This window comes from Hirundo rustica, chromosome 18 (assembly GCF_015227805.2).
Source record: "Hirundo rustica isolate bHirRus1 chromosome 18, bHirRus1.pri.v3, whole genome shotgun sequence".
NCBI lineage: Eukaryota > Metazoa > Chordata > Aves > Passeriformes > Hirundinidae > Hirundo > Hirundo rustica.
The window spans coordinates 8,747,020-8,759,778 of NC_053467.1; the positions used below are offsets into that span (position 1 = coordinate 8,747,020).

The 12,759-nt window shown below is 39.6% G+C and overlaps 1 protein-coding gene across 2 annotated transcripts in view; it reads left to right on the forward strand.

The window, feature by feature from the left end:
- HELZ (helicase with zinc finger) overlaps positions 1–12,759 on the forward strand; it is an 84,652-nt gene that overhangs the window by 21,605 nt on the left and 50,288 nt on the right. For both annotated transcript variants that reach the window (XM_040081386.2, XM_040081387.2), the window contains exons 4-11: positions 823–947; positions 3,059–3,115; positions 3,901–3,949; positions 4,357–4,432; positions 7,124–7,322; positions 8,329–8,436; positions 8,742–9,039; positions 12,245–12,512. In XM_040081386.2, the coding sequence (XP_039937320.1) occupies positions 823–947; positions 3,059–3,115; positions 3,901–3,949; positions 4,357–4,432; positions 7,124–7,322; positions 8,329–8,436; positions 8,742–9,039; positions 12,245–12,512 (1,180 nt within the window). The remainder of the gene's footprint in view (positions 1–822; positions 948–3,058; positions 3,116–3,900; positions 3,950–4,356; positions 4,433–7,123; positions 7,323–8,328; positions 8,437–8,741; positions 9,040–12,244; positions 12,513–12,759) is intronic.

Here is a 12,759-nt window from a genome sequence, read left to right on the forward strand (position 1 = left end):
TAAACACAGATGTTGATGTCGCCTGCAATAACAGTTATTTTATAATTCCTTAATTTTAAACAACTGTCCAGCCTTCTTTTCAATTCACACGCTTAGCTTGCTAAGCTTTTTAGTCACTCTGGCATTTCGTTTTCTGGACAGGTAATACGTGTGATTAAGTGTTGTTGCAGCTTGTCTGAAGCACGTCTGTATCGTGAAATAAACCCTGGCCCTGCTGGAAGTGTTCAGAAAGTGTCTGTTTGGCACTGCTTGCTGCTGAGCCTGTGCTAGGAAGCATTCAGAAAGTTTTCTGTTACAGGGAGCCTGTAAATTTCTGGGCTCAGACAATCCTTCCTATATGCCACACTGCAGCATAAGTGAATAAAAGCCCTTTTAGAGGAGCAGGAATTGCCCACGAGGAGGTTGGCTATTTTTGGAAACGACAGGGCATGTGTTTTGTGAGCATGAATGGATCTTCCTGAGCATGTTTGTGTTACTGAGAGGTTGTTGGTTGCTATTTCTTTTTTACCCTTTCTGTGAGAGGAGGTCCTTTGTGTCTGTGTCACATATTCGAATTTACCCTTCCCGTATGTAATTTATGTCTATTTTAGCATGTAAACATGACAGCCTTTTTTGAGCTCATGTGCAGCGTTTATTAGCTGGTGGGAGACAAGCTTCGAGTTAATGTTAGACAACAGCACATGATACTTAATTTACATCCAACAAGCAGCGGATCTGACCTGAGCTTCAGACTTTGTTTTCTTGTTAAGGGGGAAGAAAAACTGTATATTTGACTTAAATGGCTGGTGTGCTGAAGGTAATTGTGGCTGGTTTGTGTTGCAGTGCTGGGAGAGGGGCTGGCCAAGGGCGATGGATCTCTCCGGGCAGTGCTCTGCTGCATGCATCTCAAAGGGAAGCTGCAAATTGTGTCTAATGTTCTTTCCAAATCACTGATGGGGGAATCACTGGTAAGTGGGTTTGCTGCCATCTACATGGTTTAAATGCATTTCCTCCTTTTAAAAAAAAAATCTGTTTAGTAACAAACTTCCGGCCTACGTTTCACTGGCAGGTTGCAACCAAAACGATTTGTGTGGAAAAGATAAATATATGGGCACACGTATATATCATCAGGATGCCAGGTCGTTGCATAACCAGTGTTTCAGAGTTGTAACTTTGAAATTTTTTTTCATTGTTGGCCCTGAATCCTCAGGGAATGTAAAACATATTTGTGCAATTGACGAGAATAATACAAATCTCGCTTATTCTAAATTTTACTTGACCCCATTTTGTACGGAGTTCAGGACTTCTGTACATTAAAGCAGAAAAAATATTGATTGGACTTTTAAATAACTGCTAAGTTGTAAAACAGCATAAAAAGCTTTTCAGGAAACGAAAGAAAGCTTTGCATTTCGAGATAAAGATAAAGGTTTGAGTTCAAAGCTTCTATTTTACCCTTGAACTGTTGAAACTTGTAAAGATGCTTTTAACCCCAGACATGTAAGTAACTTTGGACTTTTATGTGACTACTTATATTGCAAAATTAGGGACATATATAAATCTCTAAAGAGCAGTGTCCTTTTAATTTCTGTAATCTGGATTAAGTAGGCAGTTCATCAGCATGATCTGCTGGTTTTGAAACACCCAGAAACATGGTCATGGCTTGGTCAGATTGAGGGGGATGTGTGACGCCAGGAGCGTGCAGGAGAACCTCTCACCTTGAGACTGGACCCTGTATCTTGGTGCTTAACTGAATCACTGGGTTGTTTTTGAGAGTTCTGTTTGTCTGTCTGCTCTGTATCCTGAATTCCCTTCCCCCCACCCCGGCCACTGGCTATTTTTACATAAAGAAAGTTTTTTTTTTTTTTTTTTTTTTCCCCTTTGTTTAGCTGTTTTTTAATGAAAAAATGTTTCACTGAAAAATTCTTGGTGAGGCTGAAGGAAACTTGCCTTCAGGAAAAATTAGTAAAATAGTCTTATTGCAGGGGATGTGGAGTGCCCTTGTTTTGAGCTGTTGTTGTGCAAATAAAGGTACCTTTGTATAGAGTTCCAGAGTGTCATCCCAAAGCTGGGGTTGAGAGGTTTTTACAAGCTTTAAGTTGTTAGACACAGTTGTTTTCAGTAGGAATATTAAAATCAGCAGCGGATTTACTGACTGTGCCATTGTCTGAAAGAAGTGAAACAAAGTTTTGGAATGAATTTATTGAAGAGTTGGAATCCATCCAGCTTCCTCCCCAGTGGCTTAAGAGAATGATTCTTGGTAACATTTTTTTACTCTAACACACTTAAGCTCAGCAAGTTCATTTTTCAGCCTTCTGGTGAAAAAGTGAAAAATCATTTTGGAAAGAGCCTGAGTGTGAGGATTGTTAAGTGTGTAAGTTTTCAGCAAAGAGTAATTTCTCCTGCTCAGTAGCACAGTCAGAATGTGGAGAAGTCTAACAAATGGAGTAGCACTTAATTAAATTTCTGCAAGAGATTATTGAAATAAACCCCACAGGTCCGAGTTCCTTTAATCAAAGTTTTGACTTACAAGAGTGGGAAATTGTTACAAATACCTATGTATTTAACATAAATTCAGTTTTGAAAGATTTTTACTTAGCTGTACTTGACTATGCAGTTAGTCACATGGCTAATCTTTGCTTTGGAGGGAAAACTCCAAAAATTACAGAGTCTGCATGAGAGCAGGAAGAGTTATGGAGCTGCAGAAATTAGTGATTTGTAAAGTAAATCCTTAAAAAGAACTGCAACAGCAGTGAAAGATTGTTATATTAATTCTTCAGAGCTGAAGTGTTGCAGTAACCGTGGTATATTTTCTCCTCAAGTTCTTCTTAATGTGGTGCTTTCCTGAACTGTCCTGTATTGATACTTGCTGTAAGTCTAGTGCTGATTTTGGCCAGTGTAGAATTCACTTTTTTACCACAATGTTTGCTCAGTTTTTTTAGTGTCATTTAGAATTGGTGTTGTAAGTCGAACTCATTTTTCCTTCTCCTGGCCTTGAGGAGGAAATGAACTTGGTTGCTGTGGTTTAATGCACATAATGAAGGTTTATGTGTTCAATAATTAATATTCTTTCTGCCCCCAGAACGGGATGGTAACTAAAGATCTCACGCGACTGAAAACACTTCTTGCTGAAACAGAGGTAATAATGAGGATATTATTGGGAAAACAATGAGGAGGGCTGCTTTCCACGTGTCCCAGGAGATGCAGGCTCACTGGGAATGGACTCGTTCAAAAATTACTGTTTCTGCTGGTGTGTTGCTCTTTACCCACCAAGCTCTTCAGGAACTTTTCATCACAGTCTTGCAGGATGTATGAGAAAATAAAAAAATGATGCTAATAGGTTGTTGATTCCTGAAGTAGCAAGTAAAAAGAATTCCAAGCATTTAGATCTGCAGTGTTTATTTATTTGTTTATCTGTCGCGCTTTTCTATGTTGGAAATTAGTCTGAAGTAATAATTTCAGAAATTTTTAAACAATATAAATATCTTCTCAGTCAACTTTTTTCCTTTTTTTTTTTTTTTTGCACTGGAGGCCAAACTCTCCTGTCTGCTGATTGTCCCCTCTCGTTTTTGTCATTATGCTTAGTTATTTATTTGAGTTTTTACTTTGATGTAGATTGAAAGCTGAAAGACTTATCAATGCAGTTTAATTTTTGATGTTTTAGAAATTCACTGCAGTCCGCGTTAAGTTGATTGCAGGGTGGAATTTGTTCTTGTAAAAAATCTCTTAAAAGTTTATTCTAACCAGTTGACTTAGAATTCCTGTTATTATCAGGATCCCTGTTACCAGCAGGGTTTGTGACTGGAAGTAATTTCAACTTGTGATTGATATTTTTTAATAGTTGTTCTAAACCCCATTTTGACAGCAATTCTTGTTGATGAAATTGTGTTCCTTTATAACTGTGGGCTTTTTATATAATTGTAGGCAGCTGGTAAAGTACCATCAGGATATCATGTAGAAGATTTAGAGGAAGGTATGTAACTCAATTTTAAAGCTCCATAATTTCCTAGTGAGAAGACTTGGATCCTGCTGAATGCTCAGCGCTGCATTGCAGGCAAAAAGCAAAAAGGAGCTCGACTGTTGTGGTTGAGCCCCAATGAGGTAGAATTATCTCAGAATAATTTGAAGGCAGAAGTTTCTGTTTATTGACCAGGGGGCTGTATCAGAGCCTGCTCAATTCAGCAGATGGCTCGAAATTCACCTTCGTGACTTTTGCTCTAAAAATGAGTTTGTCACGGATTATAAATCGCTTTGGGAGGGGTAATTTCGCTCGTGTTCAGGTGTTCCTTGGGTTGGTGCTTAGAGACGTGGATCCCTGAGCAGCTGCTGTCTGAGTGGCAAGGTGAGAATTGTGAAATAACCTCGGTTGTGTCGCGGCAGGGTCACAGGATGGTTGGCACTTCCGCCCCCCTCCCAGGGGCGTCACCAGCAGCGAGGAATACACGCTCTGTAAAAGGTAAACTCTTTGCTTCATGTTCACCCCCCCAGGGGAGCACAATGGTTCCTCTTTCATTTACCTGCTGACAGGATGAGTAAGAGGCCAGGTGCTTGTTGCAACAGGAGCTGACCTGTTCCCAGCTTTTTGGAAGGGTCAGTTTATCCAGCAGCACTTCAGTTCACAGAATGGAATCGCCAACTCAGTTTTCATAATGCAGGGGTTTGAGGGGTGTTTTGCTAGTGACAGGTCAGCCTCTGTCTTCCTCCTGTACCTTTGCTAATCTGGATGATTTCAGAGTTGTGGGAAGTTCTCCAGGCAGCGGTGTAAGCAGACTGAGGCACAGTCAGGTTACAGTGCTGCCTTCTGATAAATGAACTTTGTTGGTAGATGGGCTTTGTCTTCAGATAAAAAAACCCAGAATTTCCCTTTTGTGTAAACTCAGAGAAGATTGGCTTGTATTGGTGTTTCCCCTTGTCTTTTCCCGTCATCAGGTCAATATTGCCTGCACTTTGTGTTGTTAATTGTCATTGCTTTACATAAAAAATGTATTAATATATATGGGGAGGAACCATTATTATGCACTTGATTCTGCCGTTTATGTAACTAATGCAAATTATTTGCAAAAGCTCTGACCTGCTTTTTCAAATGACATGACCGAACTGCTGATTTCCAGCTACTTTTGGCATGATTTTCTAAAGATGCTAAATCTTGGCAACTCTCCTCGACTCTTAATCATGTCTGGTGCTTATTCAGCAATTTAAAAAGCGCAGATATTTACAATTTTTAGCTTGTGGTGATCTTTTGTTGAGTAACATCTATCCCATGTTTTCGTACCGTTGCTCTGAAACGTTTTGCCACTGAAGCTGTAATGAGCTTTATGCTCGCTGTTAACCCTTGCAGTGAGAGGGATGTGCTTTGCTCAGCAAATCCCTGTGAGCAGCATCTTTCTGACCAGGGGCTGAAAATTTTAGTTCCTTATGAGGAGGCAGTTGCAGGTACTAAATATGAATTTTTGAAGCTCTGGTTTATTTTTCCCCTGTGTGCCATAAAGCAGTAGGAGTGCAGCATATTTATTCTAGATAATGAAGCTGTGGAATTGCAGGAGGTATTAAATAAGAAAGTAAAATTGAGGGGAAAGAAAAGTATTAAAAATATGAACAATGGGACCTTGGAAAACCTGTATAATAATGACAAATTTTAAAGTAATATGCTTTCCTGTTAATAATGAAAAGGAAGCTCACTTTAAATCTGTTATGTGGGTTATAAGAACAGGTCAGCAATTTTTTATGCTTGCCCTCCATTTACTTTAGGAAGTGAAAATCATAATTATACTTTCGCATTCTAATGCAGCGGTGAATTGGAAAATTGACAGTAAGAATACTGAAATTGACTGCCAAGAAAAACATTTTAATTTAAAATATATTAAGAAACATAGCTTGAGAAGGCCTTTAGTGACATGGTGTTATATATCATATTTATTTTGTTTACAATTTGGGCATGCAAACTGTCAAGTACATTTCTTAAAGGAAAAGCGTATGCTAAATCAAATTATAGCCACTGATGCCAGTGTGACCTAGATGTGCAGGTAGTTGTGCTGCAAGGTTTTCCTGTCACAGTCAGGTGTGGCTTGATTTTGTCTCAGCTCAAAGTTCACAGTTTAATTCACATTATGTAACACATGTACTGTGGAAATAAAAAAATGTGATGTTTGTATTAACCGTTTATAATCTCCTTTTGCAAAACAGACAAACAGACAAAAGAGTCTCCTGGCCTCATTTTATTCTGCATAACCAATGCTTTCCTAGTAGCTTCAGAACTTAAGCCTCTCCCCCTATTTCATTTTCATTTTTTGTCGTCTATTTTTTAAGTGCTTCAGTGTTGAAGAATGATGGCGCTGCAGCTACTGCCTTGTGGTTTATGATTTTAATACAAAGTTAAATTATAAAAATAATTCCCAAGTTATACAGGCATTTGCCCAGACTTGCAGTAAATTCTGAGAACCAGAATGCTTCAATTGTATACAGGCCTTTGGAATAGCGTTAATTCGATGCATCAGCACATGCCACTAACTGGAAAATGTATTTCTTTAAGAAATTCGTAGTGTCTGCAAGAATAGATCCTTTTAGACTGAGACACCCTTTCCAAAGAAGAGGATTAAGCCTTTTCCTAGAGGTTTCTGTGTAGGTGTACTTAGTAGAAGGGACCATGTGATGTCACTGTTGCTCCAGGAAAAACTGCTGATTGAGTGTTTATCAGCTAATAATGTAATCACTGGAAGAAATTATGCTACATCTTTCCTTTGCCCTTGATTAACGGGGGGCTTTGTGCATATTAATACAGTGCCTAGTCATTTCAGGGATGCTCTGTGATCTCCTTGTGTTAATTGCTGTACAAACACTTGATTCTGTTTCCTTTAAAGCTGGAAATTTCTTAAGACTTCCATCCCCCGTATTTCTGAGAAATTTGATATACTTTTCTGGGCTCTGATATGAGAGAAGCTGCTGCCCTTCTTAGAAAATGCTGTATAAATATATATATTTCCAGATTAGCTCACATGGACTAATCTGCCTTTAGTTTCTGTGAGAGAGGCTTAAAAAAATGTTCATATGTCCTTCTGGCTTTACAAGTAAAGTTTTGATAAATTTCTATTTAAAAAAAAATTGGAGGCTGAAAAGTTCACGGCATGACGGTTTTTCCTACTTTATGCAGATTTTTAGAGCAAGGGATCTGCAGGTATGGTGCCCAGTGTACTTCAGCACATTCCCAGGAGGAGCTGACGGAATGGCAGAAGCGATACGCGTCCCGCCTGATCCGATTGAAACAGCAGAAGGAGAACAAGCAGTGCTCGGGCAGTTACATGGAAACCCTGATTGAGAAATGGATGAACTCCTTATCTCCTGAGAAAGTGGTAAGGAAATAACCCTGCTTCTCTATGAGCTCATATTTTAACTAATTTAAAACAAGCCTGGTTTTGGCCCTGACTGTCAGAGCTGGGCGAATCATTCCTCACCAAGTAATTGTCCAACCAATTTGCTGCCCTTTCCATCCCATGGTCTTCTTGCAAAGAGACTTAGGCTGATTTGTGGGTAATCACAGTTTGTTAATTTTGCATTTTCACTATTCCCAATGTAGGATGGGTCAGGCAAGTCCCATGGTATTGTTCCTGTTCCCTAGGTGGCAGAACTTCTTAAACTGGAGAATAAATGGTAAAGGTTTCACAGCTTTGTGGGGACTCCTCTTACTTGTGTGTGGCTCCTTTTCTTTGCCTGCAGCTGCAGGCGCTGGTGTGAAGAACAGCCAATCCTTCAAATACTCAAGAGTGTTTGAGTACCAGGGAGTGTGGGATATGGATATGATCAAAGTTAGCAGCTCTTTGGAATTAGAACATTTTCTTGTGGCATTTGACCAGCTCTACTTACCACTGACCCTAAGGAGTTTTTGGTCCATCTATTGTTGATTAAAATGTGGGAAAAGTGGACTTGATGCAAAATGCATTGATGAGTAGAAAGCCTGATTCTCATTTCCTGTTGTCTCAATAGTCTCATTGATGTCAGTGAGATCCGGGGTCTTCTGGGCCTCGTCGTATCACAGATCCTTTTTTCCAAATGAACTTCTGTTCTACTTTAAACATTTACAATTAAGTTGTTTGTTGAAAATCAAGTCTTGTGGTTAATTGTCCCTAAATGGTTCTATTCTTCACTTACACATTGTGATCTGGTAGATTTAGCTTGCTTGTCTCTCTGCATTAGCACATATTTACGTTAATTCCTCAGTGGGACTTGCATCAGTCCTGCACAATCTGGAAAACCAGGCTTTCCTCTTTCTATTAAACAAAATGCTCCCTTTTCCTGAATGTTTCTGTTTTGATACTGCCTGTAGAAGTTTAATTTATCTTTTTTTTTCTTTTACTCTAGCTTAGTGAATGTGTAGAAGGAGTGAGAGTAGAACATAATCCTGAGCTCTCGGTAACTGTCACCACCAAAAAGTCTCACCAGACATGGACATTTGCTCTCACATGTAAGGTAGGACTACTTATTTTTTCGAAGTGAGTCAGTAATTACTAGAATGCAACCCATAACCTTTTGCAATTAAGATTTCAGTCGCATCATTCTTAAAAGAGAGAAACTTCCCAGCACCATCCCTTCTCTGTCTTTTTTTCCCAGCAGCTCTGCTGATTATGTATCAACTGCCCAGATTTCTGGAGATCAGGCAGGACCTGGACCTGCTCTGAGAAGCTGATAGTTCTTTTTAACCCTCTTTATCTGATTGCAGATAAAGATCCTCCTGGAATAATTTCAGTATTTCAGCCTTTGCATTTCTTTTCCAGCCTGCAAGAATGCTGTATCGAGTGGCATTGCTTTATGATGCCCATCGACCACACTTTAGTATCGTTGCAATATCTGCTGGAGACAGCACTACCCAGGTATCACAAGAAGTTCCAGAAAACTGTCAGGAATGGATAGGAGGAAAGATGGTCCAGAATGGGATAGATCACTATATATACAAAGTCAGTATAGCCTTTAACACGGAAATCTTTGGGACTTTTCGCCAAACTGTGGTGTTTGACTTTGGATTGGAACCAGTCCTCATGCAACGAGTGATGATTGATGCTGCTTCAACTGAAGGTAATGTACTAAAACTTCTCGGTTTTGGTGTACTGGAGATCTTTCATGCCATCTCTTTCCTTTTCAGTTTTGGGCAGAACAGCATCTCTGTCAAGTGCTCGTGAATGTTTTGGACTGTATGTTCTGTTCTTCACAGATATGAATAGAAATAGGAGGCAAGAGCTTCAGAGGTGTAAATTAGGTAGATAAAAGGAATATGACTTACTCTGTGTCAGGATATTGCTCCTAAGTATGATTAAAATGCTGGGAATTTCTAGCTTGGTATGTGTCTGAGTGCAGCACTGGAAGGTCTGCCTTTATAAGAACATACTTATATTTTTATTAACATTCCTATATTGATGAAGGCATTAAATATGTCAGAAAAGGTTGTTAGAGAAATGAAGTGTTTCTGTATAAGAATACATGGGGTAAGAAACCCAGTAATTAAAACAGATGATCTGAGACGTTGGTTTGTATTTTTTTCTTCACTTGCAATACCTGACTAGGATTGTCAAAGGCAAGAGGCTGAGTATAGGCTTGTAACTCAATAATTTGCTGCTGACATGAATTTTGAAAATGTAAAGGAAGTGTAACTATATTTTTGTATTCAAGTAAAAAAAAAAAAAAAAAAAAAAGAGCTACAAGTTACTGTAAGTGTTTAATTTGTTTCTTAAACTCATCTATGTCTCTCAGTTCAAACCTGAAATAACTCCAGTATGAGAAAAATGTCAGAAAAGAGAAAGACGTTTGAGGAGGTGCAAAAAAAGAAGGAAGCACTTTGATTTATGGTGTAAGAGAGCTAAATATAGGTCACTATGTTACTTGGCAGCAGGCCATTGGGTGGGATACAGGATCTTAATTTTTAATGAAAATTTGAGAGATAAAAACACCAACGAAACAGAATTGCAGCACTGGGATTTAAGCAGAAAGAAGAAAAGGGAAAAAGGAGGAAAAAAGATGAAGCTGAGAAAGCAGCAGTTCTCTGTTCCCGGCCTTTATTTCCATATAACAAATGAACATTTGCAGCTTTCACGGAACAAAGCTGTAAACAGCAAAAACCAAAGATCATGATCTTCTGAGATGCCGCCAGTGCTCGTAGCCAGGAGCAGGGGAGCTGTGCATGGTGTAACAACTCTGGGAGCAGAGGGTGTGGCACTGCCAGGGAGTGGGAGCTGTTCCAGGTGGGTAATCCCAGATTTCCTGAGCCACCCTCCTGTGCAGAGCAGTCCTTGCCTTGGAAACCTGGGGAGATCAAGAGAACCCAGCCATGAGAGAGTTCCTGTCAGACCAGATCTGTGCTCTGGGGCCTTAAACCAAGCCTTAAACCAGGAGCAGGCAGCCGAATTCCCCACGAAGGTGAAGGATGAGTACCAAGGATGTGGGATATGGATATATGAGGCAGCAGCCCCCAGCGCTGCGTGCTGCAGTTGCCTTCACGTGTTGCCTGTGAGCACAGGGACAGGCAGGGCAGCACTAACACTCAAATGGAAAGAGTTTTAAGAGCTTTACAGATAATTGTAACTACAGAATCCTGGGCTTTTTGCTGTGTAATCTAAGAGTTGTGTAATAGGCAAGGGAAAGGGATAACTACATTGGCTCTGTGTCCAATTCCATCATTTCTTTTCACTTTTGGCATATATATGAATTGAGATCTTCTGGAAATGCTTTTCTAGCAGAAAGATGCCTGAGGTCTGTGTTTGCATGTAATTCAGGGCCCTGTTGGGATGTTTAGGCAGGAATGAAAGGTCAATATTAAAATATTTTAATAGAGGAGCCTCCAGTCTGCATTTTGAAAAATCTTTATTTCCAACAGAAAAAGGAAGTTTCTGTTGGAAGTTTTCTGTGCACTGATTATGTACTAACTGCTCTTTAAGAAAGTGTCACTGTGTGTGCAATCTGTGCCAGGAGCTGTTTATGTCAAGCTTCCAGGGAAAGCCTCTGCAGTGCTGGGAATTAAATGGCTGTTGTTCCAGCAAGGAAGGAGTCAGTCCCAGCATAATTACTGAGCTTTTGGGATCTGAGGTGTGATTTGTAGCAGAGAAAGCTTCATTTATGGTGATGTTATTTCAGACACACAAACCACACAAACCTGGACTTTTTCTTGCTGTGCAACTGTAGCTACTGATATGATTCAGGCTTGAGGGATATATTTAAATGTGTCTTAGTGAACACATGAGATCGGTGAGTAAGATAAGCCATGTTCCTGGAGTCACAGTCAAGCTGAACGGAGATTTCTTTTGCTAAAATGCTGGGTTTTTCTCTTATTTAGACTAAAGACAGTCAAGATGATGTTAAGCGTTTAATTTGAATTTGAAAATGTCTCTTTTGCACATTCGCAGCGTTGGTGTGATATCCTGGATACCTATGTTAAATCTTACTCAGAGATTATACATTAAGATAGCTTGAGTATAAATGCCAAATATTTTCAGCTCTGCAATTTAACTGCAATTCTGTTAACTGATTCACTGTTGTCATAGTGGTTTTAATGGGTATATTCTAGGTGGCTGTAGACAAGTGCTTGGTCTTCTCTTTCTCATCTAAGCTATGTGGTCCCTGAAATCAGGGTATGCTGAAAAATGAATTTCCTTTGAGTTTTCTAATTTTATATCATGTTAGGTTACATTTCCCAAGTTTAACTTAGTAAAGTAGCTACTTCATGTAACTGTCTGCAGCACACACAGATTAGGGGGCTTTTTAAAGCTTTTTAAAGGGCTTTCACAGTGTTGCAAATACGATGATTCCTTACCAGCTGATTTATCTACTTGTTTTTATGACCTTCTAAATTCTATAATATGCATTGTAGGGTTCCTCACTATTTAATGTTTTTGAAATGAGGGGATGTCGCAGTTGGGTTTTAAAGCTTACTGCGGTGCCAAGTCCTTCAAAGCTGTCGGTGTTTATTATTGAAATAAAAGTGCTTTTTTGTCTTTATTAATTCTAATCGCTGTCTATAGAATGTTTTATTTTCTGATACTCTTGGAGAGCTTCCTCGCTCTCTGTGCCCACCTGAAAAGCGGGGATAGTGAATACCAGCAGTGAACTTCCTAAAGGTGTTGTGGGCAGGGGAGACTCTGCCTGTGTTTAGGTATTTCTGAGGGAATTGGTTTTACTAGTAGGGTGGTTTGGTTTTTTTTTTAATTTTATTTTATTTTGTTTTTGAAATAAAACCAAGCCAGCTGGGGTTTATAAAAACAAACCACACCTTCCCTGCTCTGTGTCCATGCAGACCTTGAATACCTGATGCACGCACGGCAACAGCTCCTGACCACAGCCAAGCGTTGGGATTCCACGTCGAAGACTATAGTGGAGTTTGAGCCTAACGAAACTACTGAATTGGAGAGGAGCCTTCTCACCAGATACCAAATCCCTCTGTCTGCTGACCAGCTGTTCACACAATCTGTCCTGGACAAATCATTGACCAAGGCCAACTATCAGTCACGGCTCCACGACCTCCTTTATATTGAGGAAATAGCACAGTATAAGGAAGTTAGCAAGTAAGTGATTCTTTAATAAAAATATTCTTGTTAAAATGAGGGCGACGGCTTTTTTCATTAAAGCTCCCTGCTGCTTTAAGATACTGAGGTGTCTGGCCATAGTAATGTTTGGTAAAGGTCACTAGCACTTAAATATAAATTCCTGCTAATTCACTGAAAACAAACAGCGTAAGTCTGTGCTTACAGTTGCAGGTGCGAAGCAGCTGTTGGACGTGGTTTTGTTAATTATTTTTGTTTCTGCTTTTTC